This window comes from Pollachius pollachius (assembly GCF_949987615.1).
Source record: "Pollachius pollachius genome assembly, chromosome: 4".
NCBI lineage: Eukaryota > Metazoa > Chordata > Actinopteri > Gadiformes > Gadidae > Pollachius > Pollachius pollachius.
The window spans coordinates 7,085,583-7,108,029 of record NC_136937.1 but is presented as its reverse complement, the minus strand read 5'-3'; the positions used below and the strand labels follow the sequence as shown (position 1 = coordinate 7,108,029).

At 42.9% G+C, this 22,447-nt stretch overlaps 1 protein-coding gene across 1 annotated transcript in view; it reads left to right on the top strand.

Annotated features, from left to right (window-relative positions):
• The window catches only part of rassf3 (Ras association domain family member 3), a 53,558-nt gene that overhangs the window by 13,363 nt on the left and 17,748 nt on the right, over positions 1-22,447 (top strand). The window contains exon 2 of the mRNA XM_079735056.1: positions 496-620. Coding sequence (XP_079591182.1) covers positions 496-620 — 125 coding nt within the window. The remainder of the gene's footprint in view (positions 1-495; positions 621-22,447) is intronic.

Genomic DNA, 22,447 nt, shown 5'->3' with positions numbered 1-22,447 from the left:
AACTGTTTGACTCTAAAGAGTAAAAATCTGATAATGAATGAATGAGCCACTCTGGCTCTGACTGGCGGACGTGTCGCAGAAGAATTTGCCTAGCCATGTTTCATATTTTCCAAAGTCTAGTATTTGCAGGAAGGGATTTACTATTCCCCACAGTGTTAGCACGCGTGGGCATGGCACCTGACATCCAGGCCTCATTTGCCTTTACGTTGTGAAAGGCACAGGCTATCTCCATGCAAGATTACAGCGTATTTCACCTGCTCCTTACCTTACCTCTGCTTGACTCTAATTTGCATGGGATTTTTAATCCTAGCATTGTCTTCCACCAACCCACAGCTCATGTTTGGCCATCTTGTATTCCTCCTCTGTTCTCTTTTTAACGTTTCCTGCCTCGATGCATCTATTGTTGATAGGTTCTGGCTTTTAGAGTGCATGTGAATAACGATCTACTTAAAGGTACTTTCCTGATAAAGTTTTTATTGTTTGTATTTTTCCCAGGTTGTAAATACACGTGTCACTCTCAGTGTCAACACCGGGTGGTGCTAGACTGCCAGCCCGGGCATGGCTCCACCACAGAGGCCCCCCTCAGCCAAGACCAGCTCAATAACAACACACAGCTCACTGTGAGTACACAGCTAAACATACCTGTGTGTGTGTGTGTGTGTGTGTTTGGTGTGTGTGTGTTTGGTGTGTGTGTTTGGTGTGTGTGTGTTTGGTGTGTGTGTGTGTGTGTGTGTGTGTGCGTGTGTGTGTGTGTGTGTGTGTGTGTGTGTGTGTGTGTGTGTGAGGTTGTGGGTGTTTGTGTGTGTATGTTTATGTGCTTGAATGTTTGAGAAGTTTTTATAAGTTATTGACATGAATTGTATTGACATCCACCGAACCAATCCTAAAAGGGAAGGTTCGAAATTACCCGGACCTATGAGCCGGATCTAAATTGCCTCATAGCGCAGTGGACAGATTTTCTCACAGAGAATTCCCTCACTGATAGCGAATGGATTGCTATGGCATTTCTAAGAAACTCCACTCAAAGGAAGCCCTTAAATCTTACCTACAGCACATTCAAGCATCATAAAGGCATTTCAGAGGATGCTTTGTACATTAGCCATGCGTTCCCTTCGCGCAAGATTTGAAACTAGGGTTCCAGATCATCGAAAGGTGTGTGGTACTACAAAATGACCACTAAAGGGCGCTGTCTTCAAACAGGAGAAAAAAACAACGGAGAGCGCGGAGGGAAAGCGAGATACAGAGACTTTTGGCTAAATTGATAGATCAATGGTCAATGGAGGTCTTGACAAGGGATTTTTCAAGGGATTTTTTTGTCTTACAAACTTGGCTTAGAATCATGGCTCATAAGAAATGGCAAATATAATCGGGCGATAATGTTGACAGATCTGGACTCTATCAATGCATATACGAGAGACAGGCAGACAGGCAGACAGGCAGGCAGGCAGGCAGACAGACAGATAGGTAGATAGAGCGACATCAGATAGACAGATAGATAAATAGTTATAGATCCGGATAACGACTAAGTGTCAGCTTGTTTGTGTGGTTTGGGGTTTATGTGTGCGTGTGCACATGCATGCATGTGTGTGTGTGTGCGTGTGCGTGTGTGTGTGTCTGTGTGTGATTGCTAGAAGAAAGTTGTGATGGTGAGGCGCCTGCTGTGTGTATGTGATCAGCGCACTACGAACAAAAACAGTCAGCACCATCATTCAGCCGTACATCACTTTAATAGCAACCACACCCTGCCTCCCATGTGTGTTCGGGTGGGAGATACTCATGAATGAGCTTCTCTGTGTGTGTCTTGGGGTGTGTGTATATGTGTGTGTAGGTATGTCTGAGGGTGTGTTTGTGGGTGTTGAGTCCACACCTTTCCTGCCTTACATAACTGGCTTTTTGCTATCTTTTTCTTGCACAACCTATCAAAACTGTTTGTATGTATGTGTGTGTTTGTGTGTGTGTGTTTTTTAGGGGTGGGAAAAAATAATCGATTCTTCGATGCATCGCGATTCTCTCTAGAACGATTCCGTCTCAATGCAGATAAATTAATAATCACAATAAAAAAAAAAATAATAATAATCATTTGTTCGCTGCTGCAACGTTCTGTTCGCCAGAGAGGGATTATTTTATTAATTTTAAAATTATTTAATTTATCTTCAGTGTGTATTGGCCAATCTGATTTGTCTTGACACGATTACGATTCAGCCTAAGCATAGCATGCACGCAAATTCACAGCCAGACACAAGAACGCCTTCTAATTCAAGAGCAGCTTTTTCTTTAATGACATAGAAAAGAAAGATTAGAAAGAAAATAAAACTGAAACCTATTTTTTACATACTTCCATATTGTGTTGTAACGCAAGCTGCGTTGATTATTGCATTGTTCATAGAAAGTCATATTTGTGACAAAAGCTTTCTCTCTAATAAAATATTAGATAAGTTAATTCATCTGTTGATGTCTTTAATGATCATCACAAAAGTAGGAAGTGATTAGCAAACTCTGAGTAGCAAACTCAGATGTAAATATGTATTTTTGAAAATCACGCATGGAAATGTACATTAAAAAAATTGTTGCATCGAGGTACATCGATAATCGCTTTAGAATCTAATCGTTTGCCTCTAATCGATTCGATTCCTAATCGGAATCAAATCGAATCATGAGGTGCCAAGAGATTCCCTAGTGTTTTTTTTTGTGTGTGTTTGTTTGTGTGTGTGGGTGGGTGTGCGTTTGCATGTTTGTGTGTGTGTATGTGTGCGTGCTTACTTGTGTTGAGGTTTCTGTGTATGGATGTTGTGGTGTGTGTGAGAGGGAGGGCCAGAGCATGGCGAGGAGTGTGAGACAGAAGGTTTCTGTTTGTGCCTGCAATTAATCCTTTAATACACTTTAAAACCTCTGTCCTTTATACCGACTCAAACAGACCACTTATAGGTACAGACAGATTGATACTCATCAGACCCTGTATTGTTAACACGGCTTTGTGCGAAAATAACACTCACTAACCAGTTCATCCAAACAGTTACTATCTAGAATCAGCACACTGGAGTGTGTGTGTGTGTGTGTGTGTGTGTGTGTGTGTGTGTGTGTGTGTGTGTGTGTGTGTGTGTGTGTGTGTGTGTGTGTGTGTGTGTGTGTGAGAGCAGCAATTGGCTATCCCTGAGTCAGTGGGTGAGACAGAGAGAGAAACAGAATGACTGTTCTGTTTTGATTTTATACAGTGCAGTGCTTTTTTATAAAATTTCCTTATCATACTACTTGTAGGCATGGTAGAAAAACTAGTAATACAACTATATGTGATATGCATTGATAAAGAATTTCCACATGGTATATTAGGTTTAAATGTTTTTAACATTGTTTGTCCCTACTAAGGTGTTTGTACTAAAGCAATGACCCCTAGCTATAAAATACGACAGTAACAGAGTTTTATATTATGTTAGCTTTCAACACCATTCTCAGTTTCCAGGTAAGGTTTGTTGAATGAGTCGTCAAACACAGTATTTGCCCTGACCTGTAAAAGATAGAATTGTGACACCCCCCTGAATAGTTGTAACAGTGATCCAATATGGCCGACAGCCAGGACGGCTGAGGCATTTACTACGACCAGTGACCCTCCTTCTATTTGTGTTGGTAGCTCAGTGACTGACTGTGTGTGTGTGTGTGTGTGTGTGTGTGTGTGTGTGTGTGTGTGTGTGTGTGTGTGTGTGTGTGTGTGTCTCAGTACGTGTACAGGAGTGTTTTCACACGTGTCTTTGGGTGTTCTCATACAAGGTGTAGGTGAGGACTGATTCTTGAAGGAATCACAAACATTTTTACAAACTATGTTTATTTGTTATTATTTGTTTTATCAAAGATGTTCTTTATTGATTTACAATGCTTTTGAGACATCTGCTGGATAAGTGCCTTGCTTATGAAGCTTATTGAATTGAATCCAAATCAAAAACTGTTCTCGTCGACAAACCGTCAAATCCAGTTGTGACAGTGTCAGCAGCGCAGCAACAGACAAAACCAGACCCTCTCTCTCTTTCACACTCACACACTCTCTCTCTCTCTCTCTCTCTCTCTCTGTCTCTCTCTCTCTCTCTCTCTCTCTCTGGGGCCTGCTAACACAGTCATCCTTTGAGCCACAGTCCTCTTGATCTACGGTATATGAAGACGCTCAATCAGTCAGGTGACACACATTTGAAGGCCTTCCTAAAAGACCTCAGGTTTGTCTTATGAAGTTCATCTGCGATGTTTGAACACAATTATTTGATTCTAAAAGCAGTAGCAATAACCTATATTTGACTCGTGTTCGGTTATGAACGTGAAAGGCAAATGACAAAATAAAAAGAGAAACAGCGGCAGAGAGAAAGAGAGAGAAACTATGTTATTGGTCACAGGGTCCATTTCCCGTGGTTGGTCAAACAGGAACAGTCAAGATAAATACAAAATGGAAGGAGAGGAATTTTAACATACATTCTCTATGGTTAATGATTAACCGCCAGGCAACTAGCCTACAGGTGGTCATTACTCTCTGTCGAACTGAAACATAACTTAGAATAGCCTTTGCTGAATTAGATCAACAGTTATCAGACAACACCTTGTCTTTAAGGTTTATTTACAGTGCAGAGATTGTATCTATGAGCAACAAACTAAACAATTATTATATATATTTATTTTTATCTTATCTTATAGTTATCTTCTTTTTATGTTTCTTTTATGAAGGCTTAAGGTCAAACTTAACCAGGAAAGAATAAATAGTCCAATTAAATCATTAAATAAAGTAATAAATAAAACAACATAAAGACATAAAAACATATTATTGACACCTACTTTTCAATCTAAATCGAAGCCTAATTAACACCAATATTATTTTAATAAAAAGATAGAAACTGAAGCTGATACTGTCTATGCCTATCATCCGTTTAAACAGGCATAGTCTTAAAATGGCTTGCCATTAGAGAAGGGAAGTGAAACCCACTAGTGTGTCAGCGTTTGGTAGACGATGAGAAAGGTAAACATTTGAGAGCACAGGATTGTTCTTTGGTTGTTTTTATGGTCACCCATTAACAGCTATCGGGGAAGTTAGCAAAGGAGGGGATAATTACGCACATCACACAAGGCTGCAAACACCCCGAAAGTGCACACACACACACACAACACACATATACACAGTCACTTATTATCTGAATTAATCTTCCGTTTGTATGTCACTAAGTGGCCTTTCTTATACGTTTTATTTAATTATTATTTATACTTGTATTTATTTTTCCTTCCAGGTCATTTTATCTTATGCCCGTTCTCATATATTACCTTTCTTTGTCTCCATCTACTCATATAATTTTTGACAATGCAAACAAGAATTGCTAAGCTTACTTTAGCAGCCTATAGGGAACTTTACTCTGTCTCTACTCTGTATAAAAATAGAGAACTCTATGGTATTCAATCCTGTCTGATTTTGAGGCCACAATGACTGTAATCTGTATTGTGGTGAACTACTTCCTCTTGAATCTTTACCCGTTTGTTTCATCAGAGAAAAACAACATCCACTAGTGTTACGATTTGTAAAGTATTTGTAATATAATCGATGCATTGAAAGCATTCCCCTTTTCAAAAATAATATACAATTATCACATTCAACTGCAGTACAATTCTGACGTTAGTGTGTTGCCTAAAATGTAATAAGATCATAAAGAACCAAGATAATTGAAAATGCAACGTTTATACAAGATATTCTTGAACAAATAATAGACCAGAAAACACAAAAAAAATCTTAATTTTGATTGTAGTTACGATGACGTTAAATAGGCTCGTAAAAATACAGAGAAAAATAAAAAATGCACTTTGGAGAAAACATCTGAAGTAGCTTAGGGGTTTTTAATGAGTTGAAAACTTTAATTGTCTAAAAACACGGAACAAAGGGGGCAATGATTCAACTGTTGGGCTTTTAAAGTTTTTATTGCAACTCTATACCAGTAAATGTAGTCGTTCAGTCAAACAAGAACTCGAAACAGCAATAAGTTAATGAAATGCGATTTCCAAGTCTACTATTTCAGCCACTGGCCTTTTGATAGCGCTTGATAGCATTGTGTACAGTTATATCAAAATAATGAATTCATTTAATTGTAATACCACATGTTATTTAACTATGTTTGGGACATGCAGACTGAAAGAGAGAGACACAGAAGGAGAGAGAGGGACATAGAAAGGGTGAAATGTAGAAATGTGTTACTGTTTTGTGGAAACAATAAAGTTTATACGGGAACCAGTCCTATCAGTTCGGTCTAGTGAGCAGCACGTAACACACTGGTCTGTGTTTCATGTCTGTGCTTGTATTGTTGTATTATCGGAAAAAATAAAAGCCAGCCACACACACACACACACACACACACACACAAACATACACACACACAAGCGCGCACACACAAACACAGACACACACACACAGACACACACACACAGATACACACAAACACACACAAACAGACACACATACTTATACTCACACACATGCACACATACAAACATAAACACTGACCATCATTTGCAAATACGCACAGTTTAGAAGGTGCCGTGCCGGGCCAACGCACAGGAGAAAAACGTTATATAATGGGAGGGAGACACAGGGAGATGAGTCATCTCACCTCTCGCCTCAACCCCCAATCCTAGCCTGTAAATCACCCGCTATGAAAACATACACACTGCTATTCTGGAGGGGCCAGTCACCCTGATACAGCCCTGAAGCAAAAACACTTATTATTCTTTTTGAGACAGGAACCCACACACACACACACACACACACACACACACACACACACACACACACACACACACACACACACACACATAAACACCCACAGATTGCCACATATGCTGATGCATCACAGGGAAGTCAGTGTGGCCCATTAACATGGAGAAAAAAATGGTTTGCAGTATTTCACAAGAAAATTTTTGAATGTTGCATGCACAGCATTCCCATCCACCTAACCACAGCCCCAGCATGACTCACACCATGCAGCTTGAGAGCCGTCACACACAAAACAAGCATCGAAGACCTGGATGTGGTTCTTTCAGATGATGTGTGTGTTTCACATTAATCAAGTTAACCAGGCACGCCACTCCTTTGTTTGGAAAAAAACAGCAATTGTTTGAGTACATTAAACTAAATTAAGTCCAAACTAACAAACTAAGAGAACAAATCCAAGGTTATTACAGGTTACTATATTTTCATTAAATCGTGTCATATTGTATCCAGACCTAAATCCACTGCTGTAAACAAACATTATCTCAGACTTCCCCCTGCCATACAGGTGCACTGTACTCAGTTCCTCCCTGCAATCTTTCATCCACCCTGTCCTCTGATCATCAAGACTATTGTGTCTAGGGGAACAGGGGGGAAGCAGGCTGACCCTGGTGTCTGTCCAGACACCCCCATCCTGTAATTTATGTGTGTGTGTGTGTGGGTTGGTGTGTGTGTGTGTGTGTGTGTGTGTGTGTGTGTGTGTGTGTGTGTGTGTGTGTTTGTGGGGGGGGGGGGGGGTTTGTGTGCATGTGTATCCTTGTGTGTGTGTGTGTGTGTGTGTGTGTGTGTGTGTGTGTGTGTGTGTGTGTGTGTGTGTGTGTGTATCCTTGTGTGTGTGTGTGTGTGTGCTCCTAATAACTCAGTATGTAGACTCCAGGGTTACAAACAGTTTATTTTAGGAGACCGCAGTTCAAAAGGTTAATTATAAAAATAACTCACTTTTGCTTGGTGTTCAAACAGCCAACCAAACAATCTGCTTCTTACTCTAACTCATTTGTAAATAAAAAACAAAGTCATACAGTGATTTTGGATTATTTCTGTTTTCCAAAGCTCACAAAAAGCTCAAGGCGCGTTGTAGTGACAGAGACCCAAAACAGAGCGCACAGGGGGGAAGCAAAGGGTTAAGTAATAGCCTTCTCCTGTAATGCTGTAATCTTCAGGGATTAACTCCTCACTCACATGCCAGCACTACGACAGGACGGAGCATGCTCAGCAGAGGGGCTTAAGAGTCACCACACACACACACACACACACACACACACACACACACACACACACACACACACACACACAAATAGACAGACAAAGTTACACACACACACATATAATGAATGACACAAATATACACTCAGATAAAACTATACACATGCACACACACACATTCAGGCAAACATACAGACACACACGCATACACACATACACATTCGGATCAACCTACACAAACACACAAACAAATACAGACACATTTACAGTCATACACACACACAAACACACACACACACTTAGATAAACCTAGACGCACACACATATACAGACACACACACCCTCAGATAAACCTACAGACGCACACACAAACACACCTGCCCAATCTCCACCTCAGATATCACAGGCCTTGATTGGATAAGAGCTGCCACAAAGCCTTTGACCAACATTAACCAATCACATGGCACCATTCAGGGCTGGGCATAAAGGCTCCCTTTTTTCAGCTGACCAAATGTGCTGCATGTGTAAACAGCGAACACTCGCTGAAACTGGCCTGATGGAGAGAGAGAGAGAGAGAGAGAGAGAGAGAGAGAGAGAGAGAGAGAGAGAGAGAGAGAGAGAGAGAGAGAGAGAGAGCAGGAGGTGGGCAAGTAGAGAACAACTCATGGCCTGTGAACCCCTACAGTGTAATTCTGACATTGCAACCCAATGAGGTTAACATTACTGTAAACTCTGAACCCTGACAAATGGGTTTTACGGCTAGTCTGTCATGTTATAGTAAAGGGCTAGATTGGGAAGAGATGGGGTGGAGAAAGAGGCGAAGTCTTTCAACACAGGGCATTTTGTAAGGTATACAAACTTGCCCCATTGAAGCTGTTTCTAGAGTTGAAGTAAAGTTGGATGCCTTCACATATGAAAGCACATATAATCCTGATATACACTAATGTAACTGAAAGCCAGGGCTGCAAAGATTTTCTTAGCAATCTCCCCTTTTTGGCTCTCACACAAACTCACTCGTGCGCACACACACACACACACACACACACACACACATAAACGCACACACACATGCACGCACACACATACACACACGCATCTGAACAGACACACTCTTTGTGGATCATATCTGCAGAGCCTAAGGCAAAGCAAAGGTTTGTTGACATATAAAAGCCTTGAGTAATCCCTGTTACACCAGCACAGCGGTCTCTCTCTCTCCCTCTCTCTCTCTCCTCTCCTATACAGGAGAGTTTGTATGTTCTATATTGTTAACTACAGGTATCTTCTTGTCTCCCTCAATGCACCTTTTCTAATATGGCGCCTCCCTTAATGTTATCCACGTTATGCCCCCTTTAATCTATTTGAATAGCTTTTACATGTTAAGATATCCAGTTAAGTTAACATATGTTGAGAAATGCTGCCCTGCAAACATAACGCTGATTAAAAATGTCCTCATAGTGACCAAAGTGCGCCATTGATAACAAACTTTAAATTGACAAGGGAAACTAAGGAAGAAGAGGAGTCAAAAACCAGCAAACGATTGACATTCACCACGTATTTGCTAAGACTGTTTACTTTCTTACTTAAATCTGTGTGTTCTCAAACCTGTAGAACAGAGAGCACACATTTCAATGACTTGTGTGTGTGTGTTTGTGTGTGTGTGCGTGTGTGTGTGTGTGTGTGTGTGTGTGTGTGTGTGTGCGAGTGTGTGTGTGTCTGTAACTGTGTGCATGTGTATGGAAGTTTGTGTGTGTGTGTGTGAGTGTGTGTGTGTGTGTATATGCATGTGTGAGTACATGTGTGTGTGCGAGTATGTTTAAGTGCGTCTGTGTCTGTCTGTTATTTGTGTGTGCTTGTCTATGTCAGTGTGTGTGTTTTGCAGTGTGAACGTGGTCGTGGCCCCGGGGGGCTGAAGATATCCATTTCCCAATGAACCAAACACCAAACACCAAACACTGAACCCCCTCTGCGTTTGTTCTTCACCTTCTAATGTTCCTCTTCAAACGGGCTTCGCCACTCCTCCCTGCAATTTATCTTCTTCTTCTGCCCTTTATATTTACGACCTGACAGGCCCGGTCCCCCCTTGGCCAGGTGTGAACCTCTAACGTGTCCGCACACCTAACGTGTCCACGCACATTCAAACACAGTCGTAAATATCCCCTCAAATATACTAAGTTTATACATCTCATTGTTAATCTCATTTGCTTCCATATTTACCTTGGCAGATTATTTTGTAATAAATGTGACACGTTCGTTGACCTTTGACCCCCCCCCCCCCACCCCGTCCATTAAACTCCCTGCCCCACCCTGACCACTATCTCTGTCCCTCTCTCAGTGATTGTGCTGTTTACTATTCATTGTTAAGTGATTCGGCGGTTGCTTCTATCCAAAATGATTTGCCGTGATTTCAGATACAAGGAGTCACTAAGGAGCACTTAGGGGTTAGGAAGCTTGATCCAAGATCCTTCAGATTACAAGTCTGAAACCAGAACCTTACAACCTAGCCACTGCATGACTTGTATCATCGTCTACTGCTTCTGTCGAAAACCCCTTACACACACGCCCACCCCCCCACACACACACACACGCAACCCTCCACACACACACACTTAGGAACAGGAAGGTCCAGTGATTAATTATGACTAACGTAGCCGTAGCGGTGCGGTCTTAACATCAACATTGAAAGAACCTCGATGTGCTAAGAGCATTGTGCGTGAGTCTTCGGTGAATCAATAAGCACTTCAGTTTTGCTCAATTACATTCTATTGATTCATTTGGTTTAGTGATTCAGTGCGAAGTGAGTGTCTCCATTTTGATCAGGCAGGGAATGGGCCGGAAGGAATTGAATGCATTGGTGAAATAATCCCTCACTCAATACCATCCCACAATTATCTATTTCAAATACATAAATAACAAATTATTAATAATCCCTCAATGGTGACTGCATTCCCTCTAGGGCCCTGTCCCTCTAGGACCCTGTCCCCACCAGGACCCCGGGGATTATGTGTTGGAATGTGGACAATGCGTAACCGAGACTAGGCCAGCGGCCGAGCCCTTTCTCTCTCTCCCATCACCTAACTTCCGCAAATGCATTCCAGCTAGCATAGGCTGCTAACTAGGACCTTCCTCTATACCCCTCCTCTACATGTACCCTATTTCAATAACAGAGCGCCCCCACAGTTATTATTTCTAATATTGCCTTACATTCCCTTTGAAAATGGCCAATAGCCACAATGTGCTGTTATGCTGCTTGGAAGACTTTTTAACTACCAGTTCATGTATTTTAAACACTACGCGCGCTTTGTCAACCTTCCGGGGAGCCGAGCCCTTCAGCCACCAAATATAGGCATTACAGAACACTGTGTAGTTGTAGTTGTGTTTTGTGGAATCAACATCACACCGCTAATTCCTACAGAACCTACCCACCAACAACAGACGACAGCCATCGGTCTCAACAGTATCCAAAGCAATGTGGGGGGACATATTTTCAATTGGTTGGCCTGACGACATGACATCACACATGCATCCCGGGCCGTAGCTTCTGTGTCCAGGGAGGTGCAGCCCCCTCGGGGATTGATGTTTCAGAAATGCCCCCCGGCTGTGGAATGTATGTAATGTGGAACCAGAGTGTCACACCGAACCAGAGTGACTGGCGACCGGATTGACCCTGGAGAACACAGTCTGTGTGTGTGTGTGTGTGTGTGTGTGTGGGGGGGGGGGGGGGGGGGGAAGCTGGGGGGGAGGGATATGGGGGGGGGTATGGGCGGGGGGCCTGTGCACTATTGTTTCCCTGGGTTTTACAGAGGAAAGGCTGTTGTGTCAAGCTTGCTCCCATACCATTCTGATGCTGGGAAAGTGTGTGGGAAAAGTCAACTGTTGTACTGTTGCAGAGTCTACTGGATGGTTGTTCCTGGGGCGGAGGAGAGGCGGGATCTCGGTGTGTCTTCTCTAGACAGACCAGCGATCGAGGACTGGTGGCTGTGGCTTGGCTCCCCAAGACGTGGCCCATTTATTTTTGGTCCTATCTCTTAACAGGTTTAAATTAGAGCCTTTTCCTTTCCTTTCCAAATAAAACCCCAGCAAACCTTGGTCTCTCTCTGACTCCCTCTCTTTCTCTCTATTTCTTTCTCTCTTTCTCTCTCTCTATTATATCTCTCTTTCTCCTCTATAACTCTTCCCTTTCTCGCTCTCTTGCACACTGCTAATCTCTCTCTCTCTCTCTCTCTCTCTCTCTCTCTCGCTCTCTCCCTATTGTGCGTGGTGTGGTCAGGTCTGATTTAGTGCAGGGATACCGCTGGGTTGACCATGCAACTTAACAGGTCCTCTTGCGTTTATAGACTTATAAGTGAGTGGGTGGGCCACTGTATGACGTTAGCATTTCCACACACACACACACACACACACACACACACACAGAGTAATGAGGTAGCGTACATGCAGCAGAATAGACTGCAAAGGTCAAAAACTTAAATTAAAAAGGCTTTTGATCTGTTTATTGTACAAGGGAAAAACTTTAGGCCTAACCCATAATGGTTTCCATTTGCAGGCCGATGAAGGATTGATATACGAAGGAGCTTAATAGCACTCAACAAGCAACCTAAAACATATGTTAAGCTCCTGTCCAGTCCAACCACAATCTTAGAGCTAGGTTATGAGCAAGTAGAGAGAGAGAGAGAGAGAGAGAGTAATAAGAACCAACTTTTACTTTGAAGAGAGGGTTTATAATGGCGCCATTGTTAAACATAATGTGAGGCAGGTTTTCCCCGCCTGTTCTCTTGTGTAAATGCGGTTTAGTCATGTCCCAATTGCCAGATATCCCTGAACTTTATTTACATTAGAAGAGTAACCCATTGTAAGAACAACACCACCTCTGGTCAACATGTGTAATTACAATTGGGTTTCAGATTTCTGGTTTCTGCTTGGCTCAAATTAGGGACTTGCGGCAATTTCAGTTAATTCATATTAATCTGAATCTGATGAATCGGATTTATTCTGCTAAAAATAATCTGCTATCATGTTCTGGGAGTGTGGGATATGTTTGTACTTTGTTTAATATGACGAGGGTCAACGCAGCGCAAAGGTCAGGCCACAAATCTGGAATGTGTTGTTTCATCCAAACCCAGGTTGTAAAAAATAGACTCGCTGCAAATGTCACAGTCTTTCACTTTGCCTGTAAATACTTGTGGTTCCCTCTGTAGCAAACCCTGCCCCTGAGATAAAAAAAAACCAAACCACACCACATGGAAGCGAGACCTCTCATTTAGGTTTGGCTCGTTTCAGCTAAGATCTCACTTCCAACACGGGCAAACGGAGATCTTGGGCGACATTTTTATAGTCGAGTGCTGAATACTTTTATCCGGAGAGGTAATGCTATAGCAGCATACTGTTATCATTTTGGTACATCGGGAGGTCAATGCCTGAATGTGTATAATGCGTCTGAAAATGTATATCGACGTTTCACAATAATGTTTTTTTGGGCAAGTATTCAGTTTTGACAGTTTACTGTCATTTCTTTGACCTCATCATATAACTATGGATAGCTGGATTGCAAATTGTTGTGTCGGTTGAATCAAATGTGGGTTTTTTGTGTGTGGTTATCTGTGAGAAAAATCTCTGAAACCAGTTGATTGATCGCAAGGCAAAGCCTGGATATTAAATTTTCAAGAATAGACATTATATTTTACTATCATCAATTATACAACGCTACAAATGTATCTAGACTTGCTTTTTAATTAAGCTGTTGTCACATTGGAACAGAGAAACACTTAATTACAAACCACGTCTCTAAAGAGACATGCTTTTAAATAGTTTTTTAATTGCTGTTGCCATATTTATCTCTTCCAATGTTTTTGTGAGGTCAATACTAACTCAACACTTGATCGAACATTTACCCTTGAAAATGTGAATGAACACGTGCATTCCAACGGACTCTCTTTGTGCAGACCGGTGTGTGCTTTGTTTAGCGACACACAACCGAGGCCTATAATCTCTCCAGTGAGAGACCATGAATGGACGGTCTGTTGACTCACCGAGTCAGTCCGCATCTGATGTTACTTTCTGAATCCCGAGATGGCAGTCGACCAGAGCGTCCAGTAACCTAATAACCCGCCGATGTGGCTGACGCGATCGCTGCCCAGGGCTACACACCGCTAGCCACTCAGGTGAAGGACACAGACATGGCATGGCAAAGGGAGACACTGTCATTGAGATGGGTGAAACCTGGATGAATATCGGTTGAACATTAAATTATTTCACCATACTTGGGTCAATCATATGACTTATGTCATATGCGCTCACAAGGTGAAAACGTCATTCATTCTTCAAATACTCAAAGATCACATTATACGTTACTCATTAGGTTTTGTGGTAGCCTACTCGGTGGAAATGTGTCACAGGCAGTAACGGTTACTGTGAATTTTCTGGCTTTTGATGCGACGCATCGGTTTTCACAAATACGTGTGGGCAACACACGCACGCACGCACGCACACACACACACACACACACACACACACAACACTTAATTTAGACTGATTAATGTGAATGTGACAATACATCACTGCTGAGTTTCTGGCGAGATTAAATGAAGCATTGTGATTGTGATTTGTTGTTCGACATCAAATCATCATGAATAGTTAACATGCTTACAAAGAAACCATTTAAATAAAACCAGAATAAGGTAAATATGACCCAGTGCACACATGTACACACAAACACACTATAAAAAGGTCTGGTAAAAATGTAAACGATCACAAACAGACGTTGCCAACGACCTTTGTTCCTCCCCTGTTAGATTCAAATCCAAACAGTTAAACACCAACACACAAGTGAATGAGCAAACAAACGTGTACACATATTAAAAACAAAAGCCAACGACATGTGTACGTTGCAGTAACAAGCAACTTATTGGCTTTGGCTCCCTGGATTTGTCTGTGTGCTTAATGATAAATAGAGCGGAAAAAAGCCGGCCGCATTAGGCAAAGCTTAGAAAGTTGGCATTTCTTCGCTGTTTATTAGAAAGGCTTCGAAAGTTGGCATTACGTTGCTGCTCATTAATTGGGGGTGACGTCCTATAATTCAGTTAAGCGTAGGCCTATTGCTCGTATCCAAAATAATGTGCCTGAAGTTGTGTGCGGTTCTGTGATGGTGAAATATTATTTCTGATCATTTGAAAGTGCAACTAGCCTACTCACTGTTCACTCAAAATAATAGTATAAGCCAGTAGCCTACCCTTTCTTTGAACAAAGAAATTATATTAAAAAAGTATATATATATATATATATATTCAAAAGTCAATTGTTAATCAACCATAAACGATCATCCCAAATCGATTATAAATTATTACACATATTTATTTTACGTCCTGTGTAGTCTCCTAACCCTGCGCCCATTGGCTGTGTGTTGCTGTTAGTGTCAGTAGGAGTGGCTCTACTGTAAGCTGACTGCCTCGCTGTCAGAGATCCTCCAGCCACCGTCCGGGCAGCACTCGACGGTATTCACACCAACGACCTGTTCCGCGAAAGCCTATATTGCTAAGTTAGTTTGTGTGTATTTCTTTTTTCTTTAAAAACCTACTCACATTAATATTTAATTGACCAGGGTAAGTGTTTCGTTTCGTTTCGATTCTGAGGACCTGCGGGGGTCACGGTGGAGTTCGAGGGGTCGGCCTTGTCGAGGGAGCGGAGAAGGAAGAAGCGACCAGAGCCGGCGAAGTTGCTTTCTAAGAGGAAACCGTAGATTGCTAAGCGAATACCGCTCTTTGTGTCCCACAACTTAAATCACATATCGGCTCTGCTCCCCTGCGGATACATGTGGCCGAGACCCCGCTGAACTTCGTATCAGTGCGCCTTATGAGCTACTTTGGATGCAGTTACGGCCGTAACGAGAACTTTTCTCCGCCCATGACTTGGAATAGCACGATGAGCAGTGGCTACAGTAGCTTGGAAGAGGACTCCGAAGAGTATTTTTTCACTGCCAGAACCTCTTTTTTCAAGAAACCCTCAGGGAAACCCACAGAGAGCAAGGTAATTTAAAAGACTTGTATAACATTCTCTGCTCTTTTTTTTCTTTTCTTTTTAATACCTTTTGTAAAACAATGAACCTCCCCGACCTGTTTATATTGTGACAACCCACAAGTTCCACAAAACCCTTTGAACAGACACAGTTTGCATTGAAACAAAGACATGCCTTAATCCCATTGTCTGTCACGAGAACGTGATAACATGTCATTGTACCAGTTAAGCAGCCACCATGCTGGGTGTGTCTTACCGCTTTTTGTCATGACTGGTTGTTTATTTTTGAAACGGGTAACAGCTATTTAAATTCATTTAAATTCAACAGTTTCACATAAGACTTATAGCTATCTAGCCTACTTTTGTTTATGAGTGATTCTCCCGTCCCTAACTGCAGACAGAAATTAAGTCTGGCTCAAATGGATTTTCTCTAAATCCCAGACATTCAGCTCCAACAGGTGTAGGGGAAAAAAAACTAGGTCACCTTCATATCCTTGACTTAATTCAGAAAAAGTCAGTCAACTGTCATCTCTCGCTGTGTCTCTCACACCTACTCATTTGCACAAAACAAAACGTGCACTCGTCGTGCTACGCTGTTGGCCTATTACAATAGTCCAACATTCTTCTATGACACACACACACACACACACGCACTATTAACTCTCACACAGTAGAACAGCTGGTTTGTTCCACTCACTTAAGATCCAAACTTGGAGAAGTGCACCATTCTTCTTGTCTGCCCGTGTGAGTGAGAAAGAGAGATCCATTACTTGCAGATTCAGCATGGTGACCCTTCACATTTTCATAAAATGCCCTTGACTAAGGTCCTCGTTCATTATGCATGTGTGTGCGCACTTTACTGCATGTATGGTTGTGTGTTTGTTTGCACGTGCACGTAAGTACACAAAGAGCTGGTCTATAGTGTTGCATGCTTAGGCCCAAGGGTCGGTGCCCCAGAATAGCTGATGGGTCAGAATGTTGGTTTCCCATAGAACAGCACTCGGCCTACTTAATGATGATTTATTAAGATTTTATGAGAGGGGGGAGAGGCAAGGTATACAATTAGTGGAGAGGTGTGGTTCCCTTATATTACTATAGGCAGGGAAACGAGCTAGGAAAAAGCTGATTTACACACATACAACCACGCTCACACTCAGACACATTCCTACCCTGGTCCGTCAATCACATTTGTATGTGAATGGTTTTACTGTAGAGTGGAAATGTCACACTAACCAGTGCCTCTCTGTCTCTCCTCATGTGAGCTTCTCTAAGTAGTAATCCCATCCACTACAACGACCACCCCACTCCCCCAAGCCCAGACAGAGTCGCCCAGCCATCGGCGCTCATATTCAATGCAGACCATATTCATCAGACACTAAGACGCTGCAGTGTCTGCCACCCTCCGGACAGCTCTCAGAGCTGGGCTTCCTGGGTCGGGGTTGGCAGCTCACTGACCTCACTGGCTTGACTGGTGCTGAGGGCGCCGGTTCCACTGAGGCGTGACCCAGCCTACGCTTTGCGGGAAATGGGAGCCAAACCGCTCGCAAAAGCCAGTCATCCGCCGCCAAGCATTGTCTTGAATGGCACAGCTTTGCAAGAACTTAAAAAAATAGTAACTAGATACTAAGATCATAGGGTAGGGAGGGCGCAATGTCTAGTGAATCTTGGATCAGTCACCGGTGCAGGTTTTGTTATTGACTCAAAACGATGTCGGCCAGGGGATGTCACTAACCATAGGTAACTGATACCGTGCCACTCTTACAAGTGGTGCTGTCCCAGGTTTGATTTATTAAGCCTGTGGCTGGCATCATCTTGCGAATTATATTCCAATAACTAATTGGCTACTAATAACTACTAATACTAGTTAGTGTCAGTGTTTTGCAAACCACCTACTTTGAGATTTGTACTCCTCAAAACTTTCCTGTTCTTGGCAACGGATAATCTTATTTTGCCCTGCAGGCACCCAAACCCAAATCGAATTTGTTAGCCACGATTTGTCTGGGGGTTTAAAGCAACACACTACGCTACCTTTTAGCAGAAATAAGACCTAATTGAAGGGCTATGTAGAGAAGGGTGAGGGTTAACACGTGGCCTTGCCCCTACTGTACATCTAAAGCTGCACCACTGTGGAAACACATGGACGCTGTTATCAGCCCACCTGTTGATAGTGTTGAAGGTCGCTCTTTGGGCCTTATTTACATGGCGGCCATCCTGGTTCCAAACGCTTCAGTTTAGCCGGCCAGCTAGCGTTATGAATTATTTTGAGTCGCTGCACCAGTGAAACAAACTTTTTGTCAATGGCTGTTTTTTTATTGGCTCGGATTGGTGCCATGGGGATGTCACTTTCCTCAAAGAAACGATAATCACCTGATTCGCTTGCCACACATTTCTCAGGTTGGACCCTTAAAAAATGTGATTATTCACCTTAAGAGGGTATCATCACCCGACCAGAGACCACTCTCTCAGTAAATTGAGTTTTTGTGTTTTAAGTGCTAAAGAGCAGAATTTAAAGAGTAAAAACGGTTAGACGAAAAAAGAGTTGCATCGTTCTGCCAAACGGAAACAAGAGCCCGTTGTGGAGGGCAAACGGCTCCCTCAGCAAACACAATGTAATGCAAGTCTGTGTTGAGAGGCACGTGAGACAGCGCCCTTGGCTGATATCACCAGCTGATGAAGGGGAGAGGCAGATGGGCATGCCTCCAGTTCCCCAAGCAGAGGGCTTCTAAATCTTGCAACCATCTGCACACTCCTCTCCTCTTCAGCAAACGTCTTGGAAGGAGTTTTGTCGTTTAATTTTGTATATTCATTTATAAACCATGTCCTGACGGATACTTGGACGGTTTGTCTTCCCTGGTGGGGTAAAGTTTTAAGCATCGTCTAGATTTGCCTTCCGTTGAATCCCATTGGCTGCATTTTTAACCTTCTAACTGTATTGCTATTTCACATTGCTAATTTGGTTTCTGTTTTATAGCAAAGAAAGAAACAAAAGCGATTATCTTGCACAGTTTACGCAAAACTCCCGCACTCATTCCAGAACAGTTTATAATACCAGTAGATGACGTATGATACCTTTTCTTCTAGATCAGTGCTGTAGCCTCTATAGTTACACAACACAACACAACACAGAGTTGCCTTTGATACACAACTGATAACCCACTGACACCAGAAGTGAAGATAGACACGGACGGGACAGGATGTGGGGCTGTAGAGTAAGGCAGGCAGATGGGCTGAAAGTTGAGTGGCGGTCGGAGAGTTTAGCAGGGGAAAAAGATGGACAACACACACAATAGTGTATATAAGACACTATCATTACTGTCAATCTGCTGCAGGCACTCTAAGGAAATTTCCGTGAAGCCAGGTGGCATGATCATCCATAAGATAAACTGTCAGATCCGACCCCAACATGTCGACCCGTCCCAACCCGTGGTTGTCACATTTATGGAACCACAAAGTCTCCATAACGAGTGGGCCCATTCTTTTAGAAAAGATGACATCACTGACCCTGTGCATATTTCTCCCTAGGCTAATATATGACATCACCTACCAGTATACCGAGGATGCTTACATCAGGGTAGCAGCAGCAGCAGCCTAGGGCCTCAAACTAACCTCCTGTAAAACCCCTCTCTTTGCTGTATCAGCCTTCCCTGTGCATCGGTTGCGTTATATTATCTGTGTTTCTGAAGCAGCAGAGTTTTGTCTGTTACTTTCCGGTACTGTCCCTTGGCAGCGCAGCTATTCAAAGTTAAGCTCTTCTGATTCTAAATAAGTAGGCCTATCTCTTGTCCAAACCCCACTCATATCCTCATTCTCATTTTTGTTCTCTTTCTCTTCCTCCATTTCCTTCCTCTTTCTGTCGTATTCCTCCTGCTATTTCTCCCTCTCTCCCTCAGACTCACCCCTCTACATGTCCTGGTTGCTCTCACTCTTCCATTGTGTTTTGGTTCCTGACTCTTCTCACTTCTGTGTCCGGTTCTGTCAGACGCTGAACTTCTGACCGCTTTGAAAAATGAGAAAAATTAAGCTTTTTTCTTAGTTTTTTACACCTATCCCCATACCTAATTCTGAACGTTTGGAAAAAAATTTTCTATGCTTGTTTATGTTGAACTTTGATCAAAGCGCTGGCCACCACAAGACCTGACCCAACCACATCCAAAGCCATAGTTAATATATGATCCTCCGTTGAATAGACACGCTTATGTCGTCATTCTTTTATTTTCTGAATAAAAACCACCTTGTTATAAACGGTTTTGCATTACACATTATCTAGGCCACCTCCAGATAGTCCTTCTTTCAGGACATCTTCAAAGGGCTGCAGAAGTTAAGGCGGGGTCTAACTGTGGGCTCCTGAAGATTAGCTCTAATTAGGGGTCAATAAAAATACACTACACTTGACCCTGGACTTCTGACTCTGCGGGAGATTTGCCACCGTGTCGTCCATTTGTAAACAACTCTTTCGTATCTGAATTTATTTGACCTTCTTTGACATTTGAGTTTTCACGTTACTCCTCTCCCGTTAGTTTCTAAAGCATACCTTTAACCCTAAGCCCTAGCTAAGTATGGTTCAATAGGTGGAGCGGTGCGATACGGTACAATTGGCTAAAGAAGGATTTAACTTGCTTCCATTTATCAGACTGGCAGGCGCCAATCTCAACAATGTCAACACGCTTGTATGCTATCTTGAATCTCAGACACAAGCCGCACACAATAAGAGCGAAAATGAGGGGTGTGCCTCAATGTAGCTAGTCGCCAGGAATAGCTTTGAAACTCAGGTGCGTGTGTGTGTGAGACCATCATACGAGTTTTGGGTGTGTTTAAAGTGTTCCCAGTCACCCTTTCTTCTTCTGTTTAGACTCACAACACTGCCAAACCAACCTGTAAACCGAGAAGGAGGGATGGGGAGAGAGTGTGTTTGTGTGTGGCCTTGTTTCCTTTCCTTTTGACTGTGAATTAGCTCCCCCCACGGCCAAGAGAGAGGTGAGGCTTGTGGGATTTCTCTTACGTGTGTTGCCCGAGCCGGTCAGTCCAGTCCAATAGGGCTAGTTAACAATTATAGTTTCTCAAGAACAGCCTCAAAGTCTCAAAGCAGAAGCAGGACTAATGTTTCTAAACAGAAACCACCTTTCTGTTTGGCAGCCTGCAAGCATTGTTATCCGTCTAGCTGATATGTAAACTCTGCCAAATGAACCTGCCGGCTAGGTTTTTGCATTGTTGGTGCAAGGGTCCACTGTTTCTAGCAAACAATAAACACAAAGAGAGATTATGAATGTTTATTGAAGTGAAATGAAGGAGGCGGGCAGTCTGTCAGAGAGGTGAGCAGAACGGAAGAAGCAGTTAATGCCTTATTGTATGCCTTTCACAAGACTCAACCTGAACCTTTGCCTCAGCGTTGGTTGATGTCGGGGTAATGTTTCAATGTTTCCATTGTATTTACGACGCCTTCTCTGCCTCTGCTGTTTGTAAGAGTTCCTCTCACTCTTTCCCCTTGACTTCCCACTGCTCTGACTGATGTCACGGCTTGAGTTTTTGTATTCATTTGGAACTGTGAGGCCCTGCCTATCTCTTCCAAAATAAGTGTTCCTGACTTGGACCAGACACACACGCACATGCACTAGACCTGGTAATAATCCACCTTTTTGAAGGGAAACACCTACGTCACGGAGAATATGAGGTCTTTGCGTAGGTGTGCCATGAAGTGAGCACACATTCTCCTGGTTGTCGTTACTCAGGCGTCCTTGGGAAGGGAAGAGTGCAAGATAAGGTAGAGAGAGTGCATATGTTCCTGTAGGCTAATGGCGCTAATAGGGCTAATGGACTGCTGCTGGAGTCACGCTAGCCGCCATGAGCTTCCCTGCACAGACCAAACGACTCCTATTGATCACAGTGGTAGCTTCCACATGCAGATTCTGAACAGGTGGACAAGTGCCTTGCCAGCGCTCTCTGTCGCTGTGTGTCTGTCATGGATTCCTGGCACTGACAGCCTCTTCCTGTGTGAGATTTGCCACCTGTTGCATCATATTGCCAAGGTCAAAGGGCACCAGATGGGAGATGAGTACAGCTCACCTTGGGATCATGTTTCATAGATCTATACTTGCCTCTTCTCGTTGGGGAACAATCAACTCTGATGGTTTTCCTCTTTCTTTCTTTGTTTTTTTCGGTGAAATGATGCCTTTATAAAGCCGCACCAAGCTGTTCTATCTTCTTCATGCAAGATTTGTTTTCCCCAACCTAGTAAACAACAGCCTCTTTACTTAATAGCCTGCGAACATCCCAATTTTAAATCACGCTCAAAACAAACCGTCCAACCGAAGCGCCAAACCCTGGGAGCCATTATGCATTAGTTTCCAGGAAGCGCACTTCTATACTATCGTCTCATCTGATCTCCAGCACCAACCAGACCAGCCCTCGAACTGCCCAGAGTGGAGGGCCCGTGAGGGGGGCCATAATGAGACACACCCTTGGCTC